This window comes from Erpetoichthys calabaricus, chromosome 15 (assembly GCF_900747795.2).
Source record: "Erpetoichthys calabaricus chromosome 15, fErpCal1.3, whole genome shotgun sequence".
NCBI lineage: Eukaryota > Metazoa > Chordata > Cladistia > Polypteriformes > Polypteridae > Erpetoichthys > Erpetoichthys calabaricus.
The window spans coordinates 53333723-53361019 of NC_041408.2; the positions used below are offsets into that span (position 1 = coordinate 53333723).

At 38.7% G+C, this 27297-nt stretch overlaps 1 protein-coding gene across 1 annotated transcript in view; it reads right to left on the reverse strand.

Annotated features, from left to right (window-relative positions):
* Positions 1 to 17393, reverse strand: part of tbce (tubulin folding cofactor E) — a 43731-nt gene extending 26338 nt beyond the window's left edge. The window contains exons 1-4 of the mRNA XM_028820868.2: positions 17291 to 17393; positions 10315 to 10452; positions 8730 to 8814; positions 865 to 1026 (exon numbers count right to left, since the gene is read on the reverse strand). Of these exons, the coding sequence (XP_028676701.1) occupies positions 865 to 1026; positions 8730 to 8814; positions 10315 to 10444 (377 nt within the window). The 5' untranslated portion in view covers positions 10445 to 10452; positions 17291 to 17393. The remainder of the gene's footprint in view (positions 1 to 864; positions 1027 to 8729; positions 8815 to 10314; positions 10453 to 17290) is intronic.
* Between the last annotated feature and the right edge of the window lie 9904 nt (positions 17394 to 27297).

Here is a 27297-nt window from a genome sequence, read left to right on the forward strand (position 1 = left end):
AACAACTTCTTCATGTCGCTTTCGTTGGCTAATAAACTGCTGCACTGCAATACAACTCTGCTTGGCACCATAAACTGGGATGGGAACTTCCACCTGCAGTTAAAGTCACTTCAGTACGTATGCAATTCTCCACGCTAGTATTTAGATCTGGCAGTGCCACATGACAGTGTATGCGCCCAAAAAGAAGTAGTCTGTCTGCATGCCCAGTACCATGCACCGTAATGAGGAGATGGGGTAAGATTGGGGGGAAAAAAAAAAACAATGTTCAAATGACATTACTTGATTCACCATCATTTGTGTAACACCTCACACCCATATAAACAGACTTGAGCTGGGAGAACTTCAGCTTCGTCAGTGGAGGGAATGGGATAGCAGGCTGATTGTGTTGATTGACACATTTGCAAAACAAAGACACTGATGAAGAGTTGTGAAGGTATTTATGGTGGCCCGGCATTACGACTTTTTTCATAGGCTCCAGTGAATCTAGTGTTAATCTTCATTAACTAACTTTTTTAAGATTGTAAAACAAACGAGTCAGTTCAGACTCAAGCTATTATCATTAAGCCTTAATCAAGAATAGCATTTCTAGAATTCAGAAGTAGTCATTAATAGTTAAAAGCATAATTGGTGACAGAACCACACAAAGCATTATTCACTTCCTTAACCATGCATTACAATACTGAACATATGGCACTGAATTTCAGTATTTATGGACAATATGTGGACAAATGCAAGAAGTACTGGTACCCAACTGGACATTACACTGTAATAACCCATGATGGTCACGGCTGAAAACACACACAAAAACACATTTTTGTGCCAATGATTTAAAAAAAAAAAAAAAAAAAAAAAAAAAAAAGTTACCTTTCAGCTCCATTCACGAGCTCCACGGATGTATTGCTTATCTTCATTTCTTCAGTAACTTCAGAGGCCTCTTGAATTTCATAGCGCTTTTTCACAGCTGTTAGGAAATCAACCCCAAAGCTGGCTTTTTTGGGTCGAATAAAAGAAGAACCTGTTGGATGACTTAAAAAGTTTAAGGAGAAAATTAATAGTATATCTCAGTCAATTGCTTGCTTTGTATATTAGGAATGTTGGAGATGTCCAAAAATCCACATTACAGCATAAATAAAACTTCTGTTGGTTTTGGCAAATACCAATATAATGTATTTGTATATACTTTTCAGAAGGAAACTTTTTTTTTCCCTTTTTTTAACAAGTGTACTACGGATTAATTGTGCATACAGGTGTGCCTCATCTGCCAAAATGATTCTTAATGCTCCGCTACTTAAACAGATTCAACAGCAGGTATTCACCTCTCCTGAAACAATAAAATGTTACAGCCAACAAAACATAGCACAAGAGGCAGATACTTCCTGTCCTTCCCTCCTGTTTTCATCAATTAATTAATTAGTTTCAACCACATATCACTGTGGGTAATATTTTTAAAGAGATGGGCTCACTGTATCACACACAGTGAACATATATGTTCATCACAAAACCACTACCCTTCTTGTTCTTTCGGCTGCTCCCATTAGGAGTCGCCACAGCGGATCATTTGTCCGCATATTGATTTGGCAAAATTTTACACCGAATGCCCTTCCTGACGTAGCCCTCCCCATTTATTCGGGCTTGGGACCGGCACGAAGAAACACACTGGTTTGTGCATCCCCTGTGGCTGGGTTACAAAGCTACTACCCCTAAGACACAAAATCTCTTTACCATTTCCTTATACATGCACTCTTGCCTCATTTTTTAATTTGTAGGATTCTGAAAAACTCTAGAAATGAATATGCAATTCATTAAATTTTGCTAACTGAACTTAATGGTTATAGAATACAATAAATAAGAAAAGCACCATATAAATTTAATGAAGTTAACAAATCACTGGGACTGACCCTGGGGTATAGGCAAAGAATAGTTAATAACCTGCACTTTATGAAGAATATATTTGTACTATCATTAACTTGAGAACTATATTTAATAATGTAAAGGTTTGCTTACCTCTAGTGTTTTATTTTGTCATTTTGTTTAATTCAACCACTTATACAATTAAAATGTATAAATATAATATGTGATTCAATGCATAACAATGTTCATTTGTACATGTGATCCCTGCAGAAGTTGTACTAACTTCTTTTAATACAGAAATTCATTTAAAAAAAAGACAATCTGACTTATTATTTAACAAAAACATCCATCCTCATAACCTTTTGTATGGTGATAGAGAAAAACCATACTGAAGATTGTTCAAACAACCTATCTGAACTGAATCGAACTTCTGAGACAAACTGCAAAAAATGAAGACTCACTAACTAGTATGGAGCAAGTTAACCAGCAAGCCACAATTAACTGATAGTAGGCCAAACTATTAGCATTTGATTTAAACTTGGAGTCTTTACTGATTTGAGATTTGCATTTTTTACTTTTTTTTTCTTTTAGAATTCCAGACTGTTAGATATATCAATGTATAATTTCTTTGTATTTCCTTGTAATTTCAAAAGCAACATTATGAATTAGCCTGGGTAAGATTAACATGGTGATCAGCCTGGGAAAAGAATACAATTTTGCAATTTAAACATGACAATGTTTTATACATTATTAATCATTGCTAAGTCCATGTGGAGACAGTCCTTTATGCTTTGGATGCATGCTGCACAGAAAGAGAAAATCTCCACCCTCAACCAGATGAAACATCTGTAGTCCCACTGAAATTGTCAGAATTGAAAAACCTCTACGGGGCAAAGAAACTACAGAAGGGCAGGGCAATAGTTCATCACAGAGAACACTTTTTCTGCATAAACACAAAAATCCTAAGCAAATAAAACAGTAGAGCATATGTACACAGTAAACGCTGGTGAAAACACTGACAATATTTTTGGGGTGGCAGTTGGGAAGGGGTGTGCAAGTCACACCCACATTCCCACAGTCATCAGCTCCTCAATCGCTCGCTTGGTACAGTCAAGGTTAAAGGTATAGTACACACTCAGTATAGTATTCACAGCAACACTTTTATGGACTGTAAGAACAGCACACTACATTTCCAGGTTTGCCTTGGATAATGCGGAACCTTGGTTAATCGGGGCTCTACTAAGTATATGAACATAAATATTTATAAATTTATACAAACAGTCGCATTGATCAACATTTTCTTTACTGTCAACAATTCTGATAGATTTTAACTATCCTATTAATAGGCTGAAGCCTATTCCATTTTTATTTTAGCATCACTTAATTTTACTGTTCAAATCATGTCTTGCTTTTGACTTTCCATTTTTTAACTTCAGGAAATTCTGAAAGCAATGACTTCATGTCATCATCAAGACCAAGTAGTATAAATAAATTTCTACTTATCTGTATCAAGCTTTTGTACAAGGTGCATGGCTTAATTGGAATCTTTAATTAATATAAAATAAATATAAAAACATAATTGTCTATTAGCTATAAATTACTACTTCTAGCAGAAGTATCTCTTAATAGCTTAATATACCATGATAGTTGAACACCTTATGTTTTAACAACAAAAGAGAAAGAGCACCGAGCTTCAAACTCAAACGACTGTGCATAAAAATAACTCTGTTAAATATCTTGATGATTATTAGCTAAAGTAATATTCAAAGGGTTGTAATTTTAAGAAATTTCTTTCTTTATACAGTATGTCCAACATAACGAGAAGCAAACAGTGTGAGAAAGCTCCTTATAATGAAGCTTACATATGAAATAAGGAGAAACAATCACTCTGTGATTAAGTAAATTCCACTCACAAGGGAAGGCAAATCAGTCATCATCTTTTAATGCAAAGTGGTGTCAAAATGCATATAAAAGACTTTTTTAGGTAATAATTAGGCTGTTATATTGTTTTTGTTTGTTTAAACAAAAGCATCAAATTAATAAAGTAAAATACAATAAGTAAACATAAGTAAACAGATTAAAAGATAAGCCATATATTGTACTACTTTACAGTGTGCGAAGGACAAATATATGGTTAATCATTTAATTTAAAGGATACCTTTAGCATCATTCAAGTTATTTTTTGCAATCATAGTATATATAAGAAACTAATGTTAAGTGATTTTCTTTTATTTATAAATTTAAAAAACACTGTACTTCTTTTAGGTGTTTAAAATTCTGTCTTTGGGGCATTGATACAAATGTAAAAACAAAAGCATTAGTTTTATCGAATGTGTTCATTTTCAAGTCAAAAATGTTCTTGCATTCTAATGTAGGTCTTGAGGCATGGGTCAGTAGCTAAATTCAACTGTTGATAAGTAAATCTGTTCTGTGTGCATAGCAGCAATAAATCACTTTGTTTTGAAATGATCAGACCTTTTGGGAACATACAGATAGACAATAATAAGGGATCCAAAACAGACATCTGAAGCATACCATACATGACATCACCAATATCTGATGTAGTAACACCACAACTGACAAAGAATTTTATCCTGTTAAGGGAGAAAAAAACAAAACAACTCAAGGCACTTCCATTAAGGCCCATCCACTGTCTATGGTAGTTAATAAGAATGCTGGGATCAGTATCATCAAATGCTGTGCTCATGCCTAGTACAATAAAAAGTACTAAATTACTTGCATCAACATTAACAGAAAGCTTAGCTACTATAACCAAAGTAGTTCCAGTATTATGACTTGGTCCAAACTGGCCGATACTCATCCAGAGGTCAATTTATATACAGGGTGTGCCAAAAAGAAGTACCACATTTCAAACGCTTATTCTACATAAATACTACAAGATAAAATAAATTTCATTATGACACAAGAAAGGGAATACAAAATAGATTTATTTTTCATTGTGTTTTAAAAATGATGTCTTCAAAGGTGGTGGCCATCATTAGCGATACACTCCGAGATGATTTCTGAACTCTTGCATGACTCATTCAGCCATTTCAAGGGCAATTGCGGTGATTTCATGGCAAATTACGTCTTTGAGGGCTTCAAGGTTTTGAGGTCGGTGTGTGTACACCTTCGACATGAGACAGCCCCACAAGAAGAAATCGCACGGAGTTAGATCCACTACATCCATTTCTTCCAGTTGGGGCCAAAAAAAGTTCTCTAGCATTTCAATGTAACATTGTGAAGTGAAGGTGACGGTCAAAAAAGTAAGGGCCTACAATGCCAAATTCTGCAATGGTGCACCAAACTGTAACATGATCACTCTGATCATCTCTGATGAAGTTCACGAGGGTTAGTTTCAGCCCAAAAGTTAAAGTTTTGCTTATTTACACAACCACTCAGATGTAAATGTGCCTCAACACTGTACTGGACGATGGCATCTTGATGAACAGTTTGCAGAATGTTCACGCACAACTCTCTCCGGCTCTCCCAGTCTCTCTCAGTGAGGTTCTGCACTACCATCATTTTATATGGATGGAAATTAAGGTCCTCATGCAAAATCCTCCTCAAAGACATCTTGGACATGCCTAAGACAGAAGCATGTTTGCATGCTGAACGTCTAGGAGACTGCAAAACCGATGTCCTTACAGCTTGGATGTTTTCAGGCGTTCGTACAGTCCGAGGACAGCCTGGAGATTTTCTGTTCAATGTTCAACCTGTCTGTCTAAATTTAGCCACCCACTGAAGAATTGTTTTCTGATTTTGGACATCACCATTAGGAGGATTGATGAAGTTCATTTGGAAGGCATGTTGCATAGTGATGATGGAGTCATTGTTTTTGAAGAACAGTGAAAGCACTGTGCGCACCGGACGACGGATGCTGCAGAGTGAAAACTACAAGGGATCGCCTATCAAAGGACCCCCACCCCAACCCACTCGGCTGCCTCTACCTCATGCAAAGACCTTCAGAAATGTGGTACTTCATTTTGGCTCACCCTGTATATATCAATATATTTTGAGATTGTTGAGACCCTCTGAGACCCTCCACAACTGTGCTGTATGCCAAAACACAGCCGACGCATCTGTTGAGGATTGCTTGTTCATCGCTGAGACAACTGCAACTTCACAGCCTTGCTGCGTAACGTGTCGGTCGTCCCATGGTTGATGCAGGCTGCAGTAACTGTAGGTTCTCTTTCCAACCCAATTGCCTAATTAGAAAGTTCTTGCCAATCTCAGACTTTATTTAATTTTATGGCCTGTTAATCTGCAATATATATCGTAGATTTTGTTCCTTTCCAAGGAAATTATCCAAATGATATGAGATCTAAAATGGATATTTTTTAGTCTGTCACATTTTTCTCTTAGGTGTTTTATTAAACCAAATAGTGTACGAAGAATCTATGCAGGTGTGAATGGAAACAAGTTAGATGGAGAACTGCTGGCTCCTTTGTCATTTACATCGTATTCCTAATAAGGAGACATTCAAAACATTGAATGCAGCTGTTTAAGACTGAAATAAGCAATTACGGGTGGGGAAACTTAATAAGCGAGACCAATAAAGTGAAGCAGAAAAATGTCACTTCAGCAGTAACTACTTCATTAGCAATACAGTAATCCCTCCTCGATCGCGGGGGAAAGGTGAAAATCCACAAAGTAGAAACCATATGTTTATATGGTTATTTTTATATTGTCATGCTTGGGTCACAGATTTGCACAGAAACACAGGAGGTTGTAGAGAGACAGGAACTTTATTCAAACACTGCAAACAAACATTTGTCTCTTTTTCAAAAGTTTAAACTGTGCTCCATAACAAGACAGAGATGACAGTTCCGTCTCACAATTAAAAGAATGCAAACATATCTTCCTCTTCAAAGGAGTGCGCATCAGGAGCAGAGAATGTCAGAGAGAGAGAGAGAGATAAAAGCAGACAATCAGAAATCAATAGGGCTGTTTGGGCTTTTAAGTATGCGAAGCACCGCCGAACAACGCAGCTGCTAGGAAGGGAGCAATGTAAAGGTAGTCTTTCAACATTTTTTTAGAGGAGCGTCCGTATCGTCTAGTGGTGCGAACAGCCCCCCTGCTCACATCCCCTCCGTCAGGAGCAGAGAATGTCAGAGAGAGTGAGAGAGACAGAGAAAAACAAACAATTAAAAATCAATACGTGTCGTTCGAGCTTTTAAGTATGCGAAGCACCATGCAGGAAGCATATTGCTTGACAAACCAGCTGCAAGAAAGGGAGCAACGTGAAGATAATCTTTCAGCATTTTTAGATGAGCGTCCGTATCATCTAGGGGTGCGAACAGCCCCCCTGCTCACACCCCCTCCGTCAGGAGCAGAGAATGTCAGAGCGAGAGAGAGAGAGAGAGAGAGAGAGAAAGGAAAACAATCAAAAATCAATACGTGCTGTTTGATCTTTTAAGTATGCGAAGCACCATGCAGGAAGCATATTGCTTGACAAAGCAGCCACATTTAAGCCCAGCAAGGAAGAGAGCAATGTGAAGGTAATCTTTCAGTGTTTTTTGAGGAGCGGCTGTATCTTCTAGGGGTGCGAACAGCCCCCATGCTCACAATATATTTGAGGAGTTTTATTTAATAGGTAATACGGGCTCTGGTTGGGTAGCTTCTCAGCCATCTGCCAATAGTGTCCCTTGTATGAAATCAACTGGGCAAACCAACTGAGGAAGCATGTACCAGAAATTAAAAGACCCATTGTCCGCAGAAATCCGTGAACCAGCAAAAAATCCGCGATATATATTTAAATATGCTTACATATAAAATCCGCGACAGAGTGAAGCCGCGAGAGTCGAAGCGCGATATAGCGAGGGATTACTGCAATTGAATTGTCATTTAGAAACTGGGTTGGAACAAAAACCTGCAGCCACTGTGGCACTCCAGGACTGACATTGCCTACCCCCTTACTAAAATATCCTTTAGAATTCTGGACAAGTAAGACTGTCTTAACATACTTTTTTTAAAGTAGACTACTATATTGTACAGTATTTGTTAATCTGTACCTTTAGTATTTCATACTGGATTAAAATTTAGACTTTCTCCATTAACTGTATATTTAGCCTTATGTCACACTCTTTTCTGTTTCCAGGTTGCTTGAATTTTTCATAGCATTTCAGCTGTAGCTGATTTCTTACCAGATTTATTGGGGCTACTATGTTGACCAATGCCCATTGTATCCTAAAACTAAAAGCTTTGTCTCTTTACAGTGGATGTAATTGGCAAGTTTCACTTTTTTTTTCAGGTTCGGACCGATAGTCCCACATACCCCATTTTATACTGAAATAACAAACACTGAATATTTTTAAATTTCCTGTGTCAAATTGATGAATACCATGATTGTGACAAAATAACTTCCACTTAAAATATTCCAAAAATATATGCACAAAGCATAGAATTATTCAACTCAAAATTATATATTGAGCGCATCTCTCACTGGGCCACATGTTTTGGGCATGCACCAAATTAACAACATTTTGGACCAAAATGCCTTTCAAACAGCCTTAGTGGATTAAGAGGGATTGTGACACCCACAGCTGTGTTTGGTGTACTTCCAGATGGGCTTAAAATGGAGAAGGACAAACAAACTGTAATAAGACTTATGTTGCTCAACTGGAAGAATCCTAACTCACCTATTCCATTTATCTTTATTCATTTATTAATTTATCTACTTACTTATTATTACTAGCATAATGTTTTACACTGCTGGCCTAGCTCTCTGTCTCAGGGGTGGGGGTTGATTTGCTTCAAACCTTTTTTTTCTGTAAATCTTGAGTTACTTGTGTGGAATGTTATTTGATTTTAATAAAATCAATAAAATTTAAAAATAAATAAATAAATAAAATATTCCAAAAATAACAGCTACTTACCTGCTGTTAAAATAGCGAATGCCTTCATGACTCCCATCATGCTTGCCTCGTTCTGCATTATCCCACTCTACACCAAGCCAAAGTCCTAAAAAGAAACAGATTATAGTGTTTTTTTTTAATCTTGAAAGGGTCCCAGGGTGACCCTATTCTTACTGTCAGACTCTATTACATAGACCTGCAAAATGTGTCCCAAATCAAAACCAAAACCTTTAGGAGAGAAGGTTTACACTTGTAGTCATGCATTTTATATTAATAGTGTAACAGTAACATTAAAAGTAAACAGTGTGACAAATCAAAATATAGTCTGGATAAATAACAGCTCATCTTGCTAGATGGCTGGTCACTTGACTAGGCATGGTCTGTGGTTGGACTGAAGGATAAGTAGACTGAGTCCCCGAGTTTCTGTATTAGCCAGAATTTATGTCTATGTGGTGTAACTCTTTCAACAATGGAATGTCAAAATGCCTTTTCAGATCTCAAATGACTTGTCTAGATCACAGAGGAATCATTCATTCTCTATAGTACAGATTACAAATACAATATACTGTATTATTATTCCTTCTACATTGACATATACCCTAAAAAAACTATTAACATATATTTAAAGATAAGACCCCACTGAAGACAGGAAAAATTTTTTTTTTTTTTTTTTTAAAGAATAAAAATGAACCATTCCAAAATCAGGCAAAAGGTATTTCTCCAAGTTAAATTACATAGATTAATATCACATGTATTAATAAGTTTACCATAAAGCTAGCAACTAAACAGCAGGACAGACTAAGAATTAAAACCAAGGAAGGAAGACTCACTGTACAAGAAACAATTACCAAAAAAAACAACTTAACATGGCAGCTATAGCAAACTATTAAAAATCAACTTGTTGTGACTTGTTCCCAATGTCACTGTGGCAATAACTATATAACTATAAACTGTGAATCTTGACATACAGTATATTAGTGTGTGTGAAAAATGCTTGACACACTTGTCCCTTAAGAGTGGCTTTCCATTGTCATTTGAAAGTGCTTATAAATGATTACTACATAGTTGTGTACCGAGTTATATTATTAATGTGATGTTACACATTTAAATTTATTTACATCACTTTTCTTTATCAATTGCCATTTCATAGTTTTTAGATAATTTGACAGATATTAAGCCTTTTGTCTATTTCCAAACTTTAAATGCTTTGCTGCGGGGATATCATAACTTGTAAATAAAGCCCAGAAAACCTCAAGAGCATCTTTATAGATACAGAATTATCATTATCGGTAAAACACAAATCATGTTTGTATTTTTTTTTTTTGTTACTTCTTAAAACAAGACATAAAAGAAGAGTAACAGCCACAAACCCTTTCATTAAGAAATTAGAATTAGGATTTAAATAGTTTTATTTTCTTCCACAAGACAATGCTGCAAAAACTGAAAAACAAGGTGTTTATTAGCCAAAAATATGGTTTCAGCAAAGACACAAAAGGCTGACATATAGAAATTATACCATTAGCCTGTTGTGAATTTCAAATAATCATATATATGCATACAAAAGATGTAAAATGATTTGAAAGTTATTAAAAGAAATGCTTCTCACCTGATGCTGGAGGTACATAACCAACAAAGCGAACTGTTCCCCTCTCCCCAGCACATAAAATCCTTCTTCCCACTGTATCACATGGTACTTCATCACTCATTTTACGTAAATCAGAAGCAGAAATGGTCATCTAGAAATCTGGGAATAAAGAAATCATGGTGTGATGAGTACAGTTCATTAAAAATTACATTTTTCATGAATTTTTATTATTGTTAAAAGACTTTTACATGTAGTTTACATGACCAGGTTACATTACTATATTATATATATATATATATATATATATATACATACACACACATATATACAGTACTGTGCAAAAGTCTTAGGCAGATGTGAAAAAATGCTGTAAACAAATAATGCTTTCAAAAAATAGAAGTGTTAATCATCTTATTTTCATCAATCAACAAAATGCAGTGAATGAACAAAAGAGAAATCTGAATCAAATCAATATTTGGTGTGACCACCCTTTGCCTTCAAAACAGCATCAATTCTTCTAGGTACACTTGCACACAGTTTTTGAAGGAACTCGGCTGTTAGGTTGTTCCAAACATCTTGGAGAACTAACCACAGATGATCTGTGGATGTAGGCTTCCTCACATCCTTCTGTCTCTTCATGTAATCCCAGATACACTCGATGATGTTGAGATCAGGGCTCTGTGGGGGCCATACCATCACTTCCAGGACTTATTGTTCTTCTTTACACTGAAGATAGTTCTTAATGACTTTGGCTGTATGTTTGGGGTCGTTGTCCTGCTGCAGAATAAATTTGGGGCCAATCATACACCTCCCTGATGGCACTGCATGATGGATACGTATCTGCCTGTATTTCTCAGCATTGAGAACACCATTAATCCTGACCAAATCTCCAACTCCATTTGCAGAAATGCAGCCCCAAACGTTCAAGGAACCTCCACCATGCTTCACTGTTGCCTGCAGACACTCATTATTGTACCACTCTCCAGCCCTTCGACAAACAAACTGCCTTCTGCTACAGCCAAATATTTCAAATTTTCACTCATCAGTCCAGAGCACCTGCTGCCATTTTACTGCACCCCAGTTCCTATGTTTTCGTGCATACTTGAGTCGCTTGGCTTTGTTTCCACGTCGGAGGTATGGCTTTTTGGCTGCAACTCTTCCATGAAGACCACTTCTGGCCAGACTTCTCCGGACAGTAGATGGGTGTACCTGGGTCCCACTGGTTTCTGCCAGTTCTGAGCTGATGGCACTGATGGACATCTTCCGATTTCGAAGGGTAATAAGCTTGATGTGTCTTTCATCTGCTGCACTAAGTTTCCTTGGCCGACCACTGCGTCTACGATCCTCAACGTTGCACGTTTCTTTGTGCTTCTTCAAAAGAGCTTGAACAGCACATCTTGAAACCCCAGTCTGCTTTGAAATCTTTGTCTGGGAGAGACCTTGCTGATGCAGTATAACTACCTTGTGTCTTGTTGCTGTGCTCAATCTTGCCATGACATGAAACTGTCTTCCACAACCTCACCTTGGTAGCAGAGTTTGGCTGTTCCTCACCCAGTTTTAAGCCTTCTACACAGCTGTTTCTGTTTCAGTTAATGACTGTGTTTCAACCTACGTGTGACATTGATGATCATTAGCACCTGTTTGGTAGAACTGGTTGATCATACACCTGACTATAATCCTACAAAATCCCTGACTTTGTGCAAGTGTACCTATAAGAATTGATGCTAGTTTGAAGGCAAAAGGTAGTAACACCAAATATTGATTTGATTTAGATTTTTCTTTTGTTCGCTCACTTTGCATTTTGTAAATTGATAACAATAAACAATCATTATTTACATTTCTGAAAGCATTCTTTGTTTACAGCATTTTTTCACACCTGCCTAAAACTTTTGTACAGTACTGTACATACACACACACATTCTCAAACTGACATAATCCAATTTAGGGAGGACAGAGTGCCAGTCTATCACAGGACGCACTAGTTTACACTTCTACCCTCACTCAAGGGCAATTTACCTACTATACACATTTCTGGAATAGGAGAGGAAAACAGTAGTACCCCGAGAAAAGCCTATGGGGTAAACGAGCAAACTATATATAAACAATGATCAGAACTTGTAAGAAAGCGGTGCCAATGATGGTTTCATAACGCTACCCTTCCATTTAGATTTATATATTTTTGACAGGTAGAACACAGAGATACTAAATGTCTTGGGTCAGTTTCATACAGTGGGTTAGAAGTGAGAACCAAACAAGTAACCTGTTGGATTAAAATTTCAACACCATATCCACCCAAGTCGGACTACAAGTTTTAAAACAAATTTAGAGGTTTACTGTTTTTAAGTATTCAACATTTGACAGACACCTCTATTGAAGGCAAATTAGAAAATCGGAAGACGTCACTATTAAAACCCTGGCAGGAGGAATGCAGTCATTACCAACAGAATTTATTGATTCTGATCTGTTTTGGAAGTGTGACTTGCTGAGTAAAAGACACCTTGTAAAGTGAAAATAGTGATCATTGACAAAAATTGTCAGTATGTGGTCATAAGAAATTCCCTTATTTATAGAAACCTTTTGGAAAGAAATGGCTTGACTTAAACCAGAAAACACTAAAACAGTAGTGCTGTCAAGTACTGTTTGAACATTTGTAGAAATATAGAAATTGTTATTTATACTACCTTTACATTACCTGGAATAAAAGACTGTAGCCCTAAAGATCTAATTTTGGTGACTCATAAATGATTGTCTTTTTGTAAACAAAGGTAAACACTTTTTATTGCAAAAATCTTTTGTTCTCAAAAGGCAAGGTAATGCAGTATTGCGAACTCTGCTGCCTCACGGACCCAAGAAGTTTCCTGGACTATTGGCCCTGTAGCTGTTTGATTTTTGCATGTTCTATCTGTCCATAAATGTTCATGTTAGGCTGACTGATCAATTGGACCTGTATAATTAATTGCATGTGTGTGTACACACATGATGTGTCCTCTTGTGGTCTGATGTCTAACCTTGGCTGCATATAAGTGGGTTACAATAATACCCCACCCGTTACAATCTATGTACTTAATTACTCTTATGTTTAATATTCTCTACTTGATGTCAGTGGAGGTGGCATGGTGGCGCAGTGGTAGCGCTGCTGCCTCGCAGTTAGGAGACCTGGGTTCCCTTCCCGGGTCCTCCCTGCGTGGAGTTTGCATGTTCTCCCAATGTCTGCATGGGTTTACTCCGGGTGCTCCTCCCGCAGTCCAAAGACATGCATGTTAGGTGCATTGGCAATCCTAAATTGTCCCTAGTGTGTGCTTGGTATGTGTGCGCCCTGTGGTGGGCTGGTGCCCTGCCTGGGAATTTATTCCTGCCTTGCACCCTGTGTTGGCTGGGATTGGCTCCAGCAGACCCCCGTGACCCTGTGTTAGGATATAGTGGGTTGGACAATGACTGACTGACTGATATCTGTGGGGTAATGGCTAGAGCTGCTGTGTCCCAGAAGCAGGATGGTGGGTTTGAATGCCAACAGGATATGACCCAGCCCATCTGTAACAATGAAGCTGGATTAAGAAATGAATGTACTATATTACTGTATTAGTTTGTAAGCTTATTACAAACCTTCTGGCCTCCTGTACTACATTTCATGGATACTTTAAGTAGTGAATAACAAGTGTATGCCTGTTTCAAGCCCTCCATCATCATTCCAAAATAAATAAATAAATAAATTAAAAAAATCAAAGCTCACAGGCCTAAATGACTACATTTAAGCTTTAACCTCTGTAGTAATGAAGACCTCCAAGTGCCTTATTGTAACTTGCCTCAAGAATGCTAAAAAAGACCCCCTGGATCCATTTCAGTTTGCATTTAAAACCAACTGGTCTGTGAAGGACGCAGTGAATTTGGGTCTATGTTATATTTACTGGCACCTTAATAAACCATGTGTGTGGACTTTAACTCTGCTTTTAATGCCATCACCCTACAGCCCCTAGATAAGAAGCTCAACAAGTTTAACCTGCCCAGTTCAATCTGCCATTGGACTACCAACTTTCTTACAGACAAGAAACATTATATGCAATTGGGCAAACATATGCCTGATGTGTTACCTTCTAGTACTGATGCACTGCAGGGCTGTGTTCTTTACCCACTACTCTTCTTACTATATACAAATAACTATACCTCTGGCGATTCACCTGTCAAACTACTTAAATTTGTGGATGATCACATTAATAGGCATCATTTCAAACAATGTTCATATACAGGCTAAAGGTACAACACCTGACAGTTTGGTGTAGCCACAATAATTTAATATTCAAATCCTCAGGAGGTGATGATGTGATTTTTAACAGCCACCTGCTTACTTGCTCTTAACAGCTCAGCTGTCAGGACGACCGAGTCATTTAGGTTTCTGGGTACTATGCTGTTGCAAAAATCTTAGGCAGGGTGAAATTATTATTTATAATTATGAAGAAATCCCACCAGTGAATGTTCCTTTTGCACCAGATGAGGAAATTGAATCTTCACAAGCATAATTGGTCCAGTTTTACATAACTATCATCATGTCCATTAGGATCTCATCTGTAAGTCTGCTTTAGTGTTGATTCTGCTCAGACTAAGGACAGTATACATTTAGATAGATAGATAGATAGATAGATAGATAGATAGATAGATAGATAGATAGATACTTTATTAATCCCAATTTACAGTCTGGGAATAGATCACAGGCTATAATTTACCACCGAATTCAAGTCGTATATGAGTCCAGGATTAGGAGGTCTGCCATTGAAATCATTGCTGGTCCAACTCACCTAGGGCACCACCTTTTTTTGAAAGACTTCCCTCTGGTCAAAACCTTTGTGCAGTGAAAGCTAAAAACAACAGTTTTTTTTCCATGTGCAGTTATTCTGATTAACCAGGTCTAAGTTTTACTTGGAATCTGTGTATACTTGTGCAACTTTGACTTTACCTTTAGATTTTATCTTTTTAATTTTGTGTTGTCCTCCTCGTATGCTCCATCAATCTTGTCAAGATAAATTCCTGGTACACATTAATGTACCTGGCAATAAAATGACCTCCAATTCTAACAAATACTCTAGTGGTGTTTAAAATGTTTTAGCTTCTTACAATCTTTTTGCAGACTTTAAATCGCATTCTTGGTATGGGGACATTAACTACATGAGTATACACTGAAAAAATTGTTTATTTCAAGTAATTTTAAATATTTTTCTCCATCATGTAATTTTTTTCTTATTATTTGTTTTCTCATTATCATATCAATATTTTATTTGCTCAAAGACAGATTTACTCAATAATACTCAATACTCAATAATAAGGTCAGCATATAGCTGGAATTGAAAACAGTGTTAAGTCTCAGCAGCAGGGAGTAGCACATGAAGCCGTCAGAAGCTCATGTTTTCTCTGTGAGTGGGTCAGAACAGCCAATAATTTACATTTGGTTTAGACAGAATGGCCCACTGGGGGGGAAAAAAAGGCTACAGCTTTCTGTATCCAAATAAAGTGCTGCTACCACCCCCTTCACATTACGCTTGGTCTAATGCAGCATTTTATCAAAGTCCAATTAAAAGATGGAACCTTTGGGAACTGCCATGAACATGAAAACAACTGGGTGTCCATGTGCTAAACAGTTAAACTCATCAATTCATTAAGTCACCAAGAGACTTGTGGAGGGATCTTAATCAGTTGGTCCATATATGGGGTCCTGAAAGTTCTGTCTATCTTACTGGGTCAGCTGCCAGGGCATACAAATTTATTAGTGGGATAGCAGATCCAAGAAATGACATTGGATTCAGAAATAATGCCTAGGTAAAAAAAGCAACAGAATAGTGCCATAAACATCACCAGACCTCGCTTGGTGGATCCAGATAACCTGCTACCATCACTTCACATTAAAGTTTGTTTAATGAAGCAGTTTGTCAAAAGATGGAGCCTGTTTTGTGTATTTGTACCAATATTTTCCATATTTGTCTGGGACTGAATTGAACGAGGGCATTTTTGAAGGACCGTTATTACAAAACCAACGTCTGATACAGAATTTGAGGGTGTGATGAACAATCTGGAATGTGAGTTTTAGATATTACTTCTTTGAATGACAGTTTTTAGGTAACAATAAAGATCCAAACTATAAAGAAATTGTGAAAAGTGTATTCATTTCAAGGAAATGGTTTGCAACATGAATGGCAAAAGTTCAGGTTTTTTTAATCACATTTGGAATTTTCCCCAAAAATCTTGCAGCAGTGAGTGAAGCGCAGGGTGAAAGATTTCGTCAGGATATGACGGACTTGGAAAGAAGGTAATAGGGCAGTTAAGATGTCAGTATGATTGCAGACTACCGCTAGGTGATTTATAGGGACGCACCAGAAAAACTGGACAAATGACAGGCCACCTAACGAAAAACCTGTGACAAAAACTAGAAACGTTATATGAAAAGAAAAACAGCACATATTCATTGACATATTTATGTTTAAACATATTAGATTTAATATTTCCATGCTAAATAGATTTTGAACAATACTTTGTACGTGAATAAACTGCATAATTCGTTACATTTTCTTTTCAGTTCTGCACTTAAATCGGACATGATGGAAACATTCTAAATACATGTTTTCAGTTGTGTTTATGAATGTAAATGAAAAACAGACTATTACCAACTAAGACAATTTTTTTACGAGTTTAATTTCACAGAACTGTGCTATCATAGTACATCTTCTTGCCCGTTTCTAAAGCGGCATCTCCAGTTGGAGGGGAGACACACTGAAATAAATGACGACTGCTCACTCTGTTAAACGTGCGTTTTTATATTGTGTTTTGCTAAAAGAAGTGCGGAGTTCAGAGTAGGTAGGGCATATGGCAGCTTTAGAAACATATAATTCATGACACAAGTCATTTTCAATCTCACCGGCCAAGCCAACCAAAAATACTGTATTATTCATTACAAGTAACTACAAAAACAACGACAAAATGCACGTTTTAATGATACTGTGAAAACCGGTTTTACCTTTTCCGTAGGATTCATTGAGCAGCTTAGTGAATTTCAGAAACGGTTAAGAACACTGACAGCTAAAAGAAACACATTACTCGTACGACTTCCGCACTAGAGAGGAAAACGCGTCGTTCAGCAAAGGAACCCGGAAGTGACGCACGTGGGCGTGGTTCAAAAAATGCGGTGACGCCATCTTAATTGTTGTTACAATCAATTTTTAGTACTAACAGGCTCGGCTCGCATCGCAATCTGCATCACAGAAGAACAAGTGCTGTCGTTAAAGCCGCATTTCAGCAAAATGTTATTAAATCGTCTCCATAAGTGAATATCAAAATTTAACAGCGTGGCTTATTTGTAATGCAGTTTTCTGTTATGTTTGTCCTTTAAACGGCTTAATTTGTGCCGGCAAATAACCGTGGTAGGAAGGTATGTAAATAGACTATTAATCCCGAAGGAAATTGGTTATAGCAGCAGACAAAAAGGCACAAACAACAAGAATTATAATAATCTTAAGTATACTAACAATGTACAAGTACACATAAGTAAATTTAAAAAAATGTAGGCATTTACCAAGTGTAAAGTAATTTGATTTTCACATAGTTACCCATTACAATTTCACCGTATAGACCATTCAGCACACGGGGAACAAGACCACCTCGGACGAAGGGTGACTCATTATAGAGCCTAATGGCTGAGGGTGGAAATGACCTCGCATTGCTTGGTTTTCTTGCAGCAACACAGTTCTCTCAGTCTTGCTGAATGGGCGCCTCAATTTAGAGAGGATAATTGTCCAGGATATTACAGTTTCTCAAGGTCTGAAGACTGAACCAGCCTTTTTTTTAACCTTTTTTCTGTTGGCGTGACCAGCACTAATGTAATTTCCCCTGTGCACTACCACAAAGAAAATGACTCTACAAACATAGAGAAAACACAAGAATGACCAGCGGAGACCACACAAACTCAACCTCCTCGAGCAAACAAAGTGACTCTGACCCTTCAAGTATACAGATGGCCTTTGTGTTGGTACTTCACTCCAGCCTGACCAAATAAGATTTATTTAAAAAAAAATACACAGTCCATGACTCTGCTGAGAATGAGCAGGTTTAGAAAATGGGTGGATGGATGGGAAAACATCCAGTTCATTTAAAGTGTTAAATCAGTTTAACACCCAATGGTGTTTATTGTAATACCTTTATGGGCCTTCTCCCTGTTGATTCCATACTTGTAGCTTTATGAGCTGTGGTGTTCATTGCATGCTTCAGTGTCCCATACCCCTTTTGGAAAAGCACAGCTATGCGTGACAGGTGCCCTGTGTCCTCAAAGAGGATTTGAGGAGGTTATACCATATACTATTGGCATGAAATAATGTGTGCAGGGTCTTCAATGACCTCTGTTCGATTCCAGCACAAATCTCAATCTGTGCAGTCTATAGTGTTTATGGAGGTTTCCTGCTAAATTCCAAAAATGTGCATTCAGTATTTGGAAATAAGCTGGCTTGGCATGAGCAAGTTTGGTAGCTACAGTAACTTCACACAGCTCCTACACAGATGGTGATGGCACATAAACAGAATGGATGTAATTATAATGGCATCCACTCCTAGTGATCAGATAAAGTAACAGCATAGACTTTTCTCCCATTGCTTAAAAACAGGATAAGAGTCTATGAGAGTACTAAAAATCACTGCTTAAATCACAGTTGTACAGCATGAACCAGTTGTCTCAACTGTAATAGAAATAAAGAATCTCATTTAGTGCTTTCATATTCAGTACAGAAAACAAGACTTCATGGACTCCACACACATATACCATTTAATACTTCTATATTTCCCTATACAGTTTTTTTTTTTTTTTAGGAAATTCTGCAAGTCCTCGGACTGCCAGACTCGCACCTTTCCCAGGTTTGGTTTCTGCCTCTTACTCAGTTATTGGGCTTATTTGCAGCTTCTTCCAACCCTGAATTGGAATAAGTGGGATGGAGTATATGTGTATGTACCTATGGAAAAATAAGCTGCTATCGGCTTTGCTAGCGGGCCCCCACCCTCATTATACCATCTCTCCGAAGCAGCTTCTAATCCCATCAATGTAACTTTTTCTTTCACTTTCATATCGTCAATTTTCAAAAGATGCTTTAATTGCCATTGTGGCATTGTATTTTCAAACTCTGCTTACACCGTGACTATCAGTATGCCACTTCCCCTTCCTGTGCACCAATTGGTAAAACTGTATCTCAAGTGCAAGAAGACTCTCTTGCTAGAGGCATGAATGTAAGCAGTGGCATGTAAAAATATTCAGTCCTCTTGAAAGTTGTCCTAATTTTCTGCAAGACAAAATATTTGTACATATTTTTTCCATCACTATTTTTAATGTGAACTCTCATGTTGTAACAACTTTGGAAATATCACCAGTAAAAGAAGAAACTCCACAAAAATAAAAGTTTTTGGGACTGTCCCCGTATATTGTCCTATGGACAAATAAAGCAAAAATAGCGAATAAATGATCAAAAGTACTGTATTGTAACATCTGACAATGTTTATGGAACAAAATGGCGTTTTTATACAGAAATTAATTATGGGAACAGAAAATGGTTGGCAGGAAGTGGCGCTGAATGCAGGAGTCGGAAACCGCGTCATTTTGGAGGAACCGGAAGTGAATTCAATCGTGATGGCCAGATGTGACGTCATGGCGGCCATTTTGGAACCCGGAAATAGAGGCAATTATTTTTCCTCGGTTTTCCTGTTGAGAGAAGAGGTTCAGGTAAGTACCACATGACAATCCTTCATCTCGCGATATTTCTAAAGTATCTATCTATCTATCTATCTATCTATCTATCTATCTATCTATCTATCTATCTATCTATCCATTTCACTCACCTTTAGGCTTTTTGACTGCCTCCTAATGGCATGTGTGTTACAAAGTCCAAAGTCCAAATAAACCATCTCCTGTAGATATTTAACTGAAGAAGAAAAAACTCCAAAGTTAGTGTTGGCATAAGTATTTAAACTCCTATGCTTTGGAAGCTCTAGGTTTACACAATTAAAGTAATCACAAATGACACAAAAGTGACAGTCACTTGGCAGTCTTAATTAGGTGCTACTTGTAAGCCTTGTATATTGATCTGGATATAAAAACCATCATTTGTAAGGGCCATAGTCTATGCTGGACAGTCACTGCAAAAATGAAGACAAAAAAGCATTCTGCTCATGTGAGAAACAAAGTCATTGAAATGCTCAAGGTAGGGAATGTCTACAAAAAACAAAAGTTTAAATGTCCTGTTAAGCACTGTTGGAGCCATCATCAAAAAGTGCAAGGTTCATCACGGCAACCAGACTCTTACTAGAACAAGCCATCCCTCAAAACTGAATATCAGAGCAAGACATCCACTGGTCAGAGAGGCGACTAAAAATCTAACAGTCATTCTCAGAAGTCCACAATGCTCTTTAGCTGAAACTGGAGTGAAGGTGCAGTGGTCCACAATTTCAAAAGGTCTCCATAAAACGGACCTCTATGGGAGAATATTAAGAAAGAAGCCATTCCTTAAGAAGATCTACATAAAAATCACATGTGCCATTTACTACAAAGCAGGAGAAAGACTCAGTTAAGATGTGGGAGAAAGTTTTATGGTCTAGTAAGACCAAAACATAACTTTTTGGCCAAACTCCAAAAACCTGTGTGTTGCATAAAATTAACACTGCCCATATCTCAGGAAACGCCACACCTACGGTGAAATACGGTTGTGGCATCATCATGTTCTGAGACTGGGAATCTTGTTAGAGTTGAAGGAACATTGGATGAAGATAAATACTGCACAATACTCCAGGAGAACTTGTTCCAGTCTGCTATGAACCTATGGCTAGGGAGAAGATTCATCTTTCAACATAACAATGACCCTAAACATAAGGCAAAACTGACACTGGAACGGCTCAAAAAAGCTGCATGTTTTGGAATGGCCAAGTCAAGTCCCTGATCTTAACCCTTTTGAGAATCTGTGACACTATTTAAAAACTGCTGTGCAGAGGTGCCATCCCACCAACCTAAAGGATCTCTATAAATTCTGACAAGAATAATGGAGAAGAACCACTCCTGAACAAAGTGGAAAACTAGTACATACAGTATATAACAGTCTTCATTCTTTTGGGTTATGGTTGCAAAAGGGTTATTGACACAGTATGAATATATACAGTAGGGTTCAAATACTTACACAAATACCAACTTTGGAGTTTTTCTTCTTCAGTTCAATCTCTACAGAAAATGGTTCATTTTGAATTTGGAAATGTATTGGTATAGCATAAGAGTTCAAATGAAAAATACTGAAGGGATAAATGTGCACAAAGCTTTTGAAATGCAGAAAATTAGGATGTCTTTCAAGGGGATAGGGGATTGAATCATTTTGCATGGTGTCTATCCATTGTTACATCCTGCTTTTCAACTAATGCTGTTAGGATAGGCTTAGGCTCCTAGAATTCTTGACTGGATTAAGTGGTTTTTCAGAACATAAAAGATTCTGAGATAGGTCAATTCCTAAAACTGTTACATTCACACAACACACTTTTTAATCTCTTCCTCCCTAATTGGTAAGCTATTATCCTTAATAGTGAGAACTCAATGGGGTATGAAATCACTAAAGAGTCAAAAGTGGGCTGGCTGATGCTGGCCCCTCCAAATCAACTCCACTGTGTCCTACCACAGATGCATATCAACTGAATGCAATTCTTCATTCTGAATAGCTCATGCCATCTCATTATACTGATGCTTGTGATCTGGTGCATACATCCGGTTAAACGGAGTTTGTTTTCAGATGCCCTGGAAGCACTCCATGATTTTCCTAGATTTGTGGTCTCAATAGGATCCGTCATCACTTCCTCAACTATCAGCAACCGGAATAATCTGGTTTTACGCCTAAGTCATTTACCATCGACTGCATCATGGCACCGAGGGCTCTCATCAAGTGAAAACCCAAATATTGTCAGAGTTTCATTGCAGCCTTTGTTGATTTTCATGAAGCGTTTGACTCAGTTTATCGAGATGCCTGTGGAGAGTTTGTGGGATTCCCCTGAAGTTGCTGAATATTATGGCCAGCCTGTACACTGGTACTGTGAGAGATGTGCAAAGTAGAGGAAGAACCTGTGTTTTCCCCCCGTTGATTCTGGGGTACATTAATTCCATTCAACCCAGTCAATGCTTATATGGACTGGTTGTTTAGCAGGGTTGTGGAGTCCAGCATCTGTGTGGCAGCTGTTGGTGAAGAAAGATTCACTGACCTCAACTTTGCAGACAATGCTGTGAACTTTGCCAAGTCACAGAAGGCTCTGATCAGGGCTCTCAAGAGACTGAGCAAGGAGTAAGAGTGTCCAGGCATGCAAAGGTCCTGGATAAAAAGCAAGGCTTTTAAATGACCTGTTAGGCATAGCCATCAGTAGTGTATCTGTCTGCAGAGGGGATATTGACCATGTCGCGAAGTTTACTTATGTTGGTAACACTCAGTTCTCTGATGACTCTTCCTCTGAAGTTAGTAGATAGATTGGGAGAGCATGGGGGTTAGGAGACACGTCAATGGAAACGGTTGTATGGCACTACCCCTATCACTGCAATAGGAAAATGGTCCAAGTCTTTAGGGGCCTCATGCACGCAGAATTCACACTAAAACATGGCGTATCGACAAAAGCGGAAATGTGCATATGCACAAAAAAAATCCAGATGCATGAATCTATGTGTACCCAACTTCCACGTTCTTCCACTATATAAATCCCAGTCAGTGTGAAAAGTAACACACGTGCCTGCTGCCACTTCCCACCTCCTCCCAGAATTACGCCTCTTTCCATCCATCCATCCATTTTCCAACCCGCTGAATCCGAACACAGGGTCACGGGGGTCTGCTGGAGCCAATCCCAGCCAACACAGGGCACAAGGCAGGAACCAATCCTGGGCAGGGTGCCAACCCACCGCAGATTACGCCTCTTTGAATATGCAAATCAATATAAATAGCCCTTAAGCAAAATTTCACGTTCTTCCACTACATAAATCCCGATCAGCGTGAAAAGTAACGCACGTGCCTTCTGTCCCGCCCCAACTCCTCCCAGAATTACGCCTCTTTGATTATGCAAATCAATATAAATAGCCCTTAAGCTCAGCATTCTTTGAAAAGACCATAGCAAAAGCACGGGAGAAAAATAGAAGTTCAGCGAATACAAAGTGGAGGCAAGGAAAAACGTACTATTTGTTGGTTTAAACAATGGTTTAAACAACAAAAGGAAGTTGATCGAGTGAGAGAGTGTCAAAGAAACTCGAAAGTTCAAGTTCACAAAGTCACACAGTGCCTGAAATAAAAAAGAAGTTGTTAGATATCAAAGTCACTGTGAAAAGGCGAGTCGTAGCCCACCGTCCGAGAGTCATATGGAAGCTTATTAGGATACAGAGAAAAGAAAAAAAAATTGATACACAGTGGCAAAAAAAAGCTCGAAATGCCAACTTTAATCTCAAAATTTCCACTTTAATCATGTAGTTTATTTTGTCATTAAAGTAGAACATCATAAACTTCATCTTAAAATCGTTTAATTTACTAGTTTCTCAAATACCATCATAACTAAAGTCGCACGTTAAATAGTTTGTATTGTATGTGTTCTTCTATGTGCTCTGTGTTTGAATCACTACGTGCTTCTTAAACAAGCTTATCCATATTACTAACCGAGAATGCTAAACCGGATGGACGCAGGGACATCCGGCCATGGGCCGTAGCCGCAAAAAGACGTACTGCACAGGCGCCCCAAGAAATGAGGGGCCGCCAGAGGCGGATGAGGGGCCGCGAGAGGCGGACAAGACCACAGAAAAAAGGAGTGAGCACAGAAAAAAGGAGTCAAAGAAATGATGCGCCGCGAGCACAGAAAAAAGGAAAAGGCACAGAAAAAAGTAGTCAAACGCAGGCGCCGCACGAAACCCATTGCACACGAAACTAGCACACAAAAAAAAAAGAAGACGCTCGCGCACAACAGCAAGGCACCACCCCCCCCCCCCTACAGGCACCGGACGGGACACACACCAAGAGGGGGATTCAACAAGCCCCTGGAACACAAAAAAAAGAACACAAAACCACCGAGAATGCTAAACCGGATGGACGCAGGGACATCCGGCCATGGGCCGTAGCCGCAAAAAGACGTACTGCGCAGGCGCCCCAAGAAATGAGGGGCCGCGAGAGGCGGATGAGGGGCCGCGAGAGGCGGACAAGACCACAGAAAAAAGGAGTGAGCACAGAAAAAAGGAGTCAAAGAAATGATGTGCCGCGAGCACAGAAAAAAGGAAAAGGCACAGAAAAAAGTAGTCAAACGCAGGCGCCGCACGAAACCCATTGCACACGAAACTAGCACACAAAAAAAAAAGAAGACGCTCGCGCACAACAGCAAGGCACCACCCCCCCACCTACAGGCACCGGACGGGACACACACCAAGAGGGGGATTCAACAAGCCCCTGGAACACAAAAAAAAAGAACACAAAACCACCCCACACACCCTACAAGCAACGGACAGGACACATACAAAGAGGGGGATTCAACAAGCCCCTGGAACACAAAAAGAAAGAAGACACTCGCGCAACAACAATCCTCACCCCCCCCCCACACATCAATAAGAAGTGACACACAAAGCCACATTTCTAAAGGAAACGTCCATATCAAACATACGTCATCTCAACACCTTCACACTAGGCAGCATAGGTGTCAGCATAGGTGGATCTCCTTACAATAAAGCACTATTAACCGTTCAACTGCAGAAAAGGCTACATATTAACAGTGAGTGCGATCCTCCTTATTACTTATCCATATTTCGCATGCTGAGGAACAAACAAGTCATGAATACACGGTCACGGGTACAAAACGATTCGGATCAGATAACGGGACCAAACACACGAACACGAATGAAACAACAAAATACACGGCGGCGCATACAACGTGCTTCGGAAACTCCGGGAGAAAAAATGTCTAGGATCAAAAAACGCAAAGCTCAAGTAACCCCGTTACAGAGACGTGCCCAAATGGACAGACACAATGAACGTAGACGCATACAGCGCGCGTCTCAAAGTGCTGCATCGAAACAAGCACGATTTCAAACCGAAAGAGCTCGCGTCTAAGACATACAAAAAAGGGAGCGAAGAGACAGAATAAATGAACGCAGACGTGTACAACGCGAATATGAACTGACAGAAAACAAGCAAGCAAGACTCCAAAAGCAGAAAGCTCAACTGACCGACATACAAAAACGGACAAGGCTCGATACAAACAATGCACGACGTAGACTGAAACGGACTTTTCGCAAAGCAGAGGCAAATCAATTAAAACTTGAAAACAGCGCGTCACAAATAATGGACATGCAACAACGCGGCACTCAAACGCCACAAGCAAAACATGCCCGTCGCGGACATCAACGCCAGACACCTGCTAAACGCTTACACAACGCCTTCAATAATGAGTCCACTATTGAGGAAAATTCATTGGGATTAATGAATGTCATTTGCAATCATTGTCATTCACTTAACTTCCCAGAAGAAACAACTGGCAATACAAATAATGAATTTACACGTTGTTGTCAAAAGGGGCAGATTAGACTGCCTCCTTTACATTCATATCCTGAATATCTACAGAAGCTTCTAACTAACGATGTGCCTGAAAGTAAAAACTTTATGAACTGCATTAGATCCTACAATAGTTCATTTGCTTTTGCATCTACCGGAGTACATATCAGGCCACCAAAAGGCAATGGCCCATACTGCTTTCGCATATGTGGTTAACACAACGCACTATATTATGTCCAAAAAATATTAATGTTAATCACATTAATAACCAGGTCATTTCATTACTTCCTGGAGAGACACGGCTCTTTCTAAGCTCTGACAAAGTTGACTCTGATGACGACAATGAACATCTGAATTTCCCCTTAGAATATTTGAACACTATTAACCCGGCCGGATGACCACAACACTACCTTACCCTTAAAAACGGAACAATAATCATGCTATTAAGAAACCTTAACACTAAACAGGGTTTATGCAATGGCACACGGTTAGTCGTCAACACCATGACACACAATGTTATTCAAGCAACAGTTCTTACAGGATCACATGCTAACAATACTGTTCTCATTCCTAGAATTGACCTTACGAGTTCTGACCTAGAATTACCTTTTACATTGAAACGCCGACAGTTCCCCATTAAACCTGCATTTGCCATGACCATCAACAAATCACAAGGACAAACCATGGACAAGGTTGGCATCTACCTCTCTGAACCCGTTTCTGGACATGGACATCTTTAGGTTGCCTTCTCACGTGTTCGACGTTCATCTGACGTTAAAGTTAAAGTTATAAATGATCCATGGCAAGGAAGACTCATTCAAGGACAAGACACCATCTTTACTACTAATGTTGTATACAAAGAAATATTCCAATAAAACATTACTCTATGCCAAACACTCTATTTTTTATTTCTATAGGCATCATCCAAACCTGCACACTATTCTATATCTAATTCATACATCTCACTCTTTGTCATGCCCCAACGCCAGGGGTTGGCGAGTGAAGCGAGCAGGGGGCGGAGCCCCCTAGTGTGCTTTATAAAGTGGCTCAGGTTGTGCAATATTATAACTGTATTACAAGTTCACAGTTAGGTAATTGTACTTACAGGTACAAACAGTTCTATAAGGAGCACTTGATGGATTGATTGAGTGCATTTAGAGCTCTTGGGATGAAACTGTTTCTAAAACGCGAGGACCTTCCAGGAAAGGCTTTGAAGTATGCCATATGAGAGCAGTTCAAATAACGCATGGCTGATGGCAGCATGTGCTTGATGCTGTATACTGATAATTCTCTTTCCGATCAGCTGCTTGAGAGCTGTGATTCCATACTCTGATACAGTGGGATAAATACTTGAGTGTAACGATGCTAAAGCAGCTATGGTATTTGGAATAGTTTGGCTATTCCATAGACCATTATATTGTTACAGGTTAATTACAATCAGATGCCTTAAACTAATAAACAATAT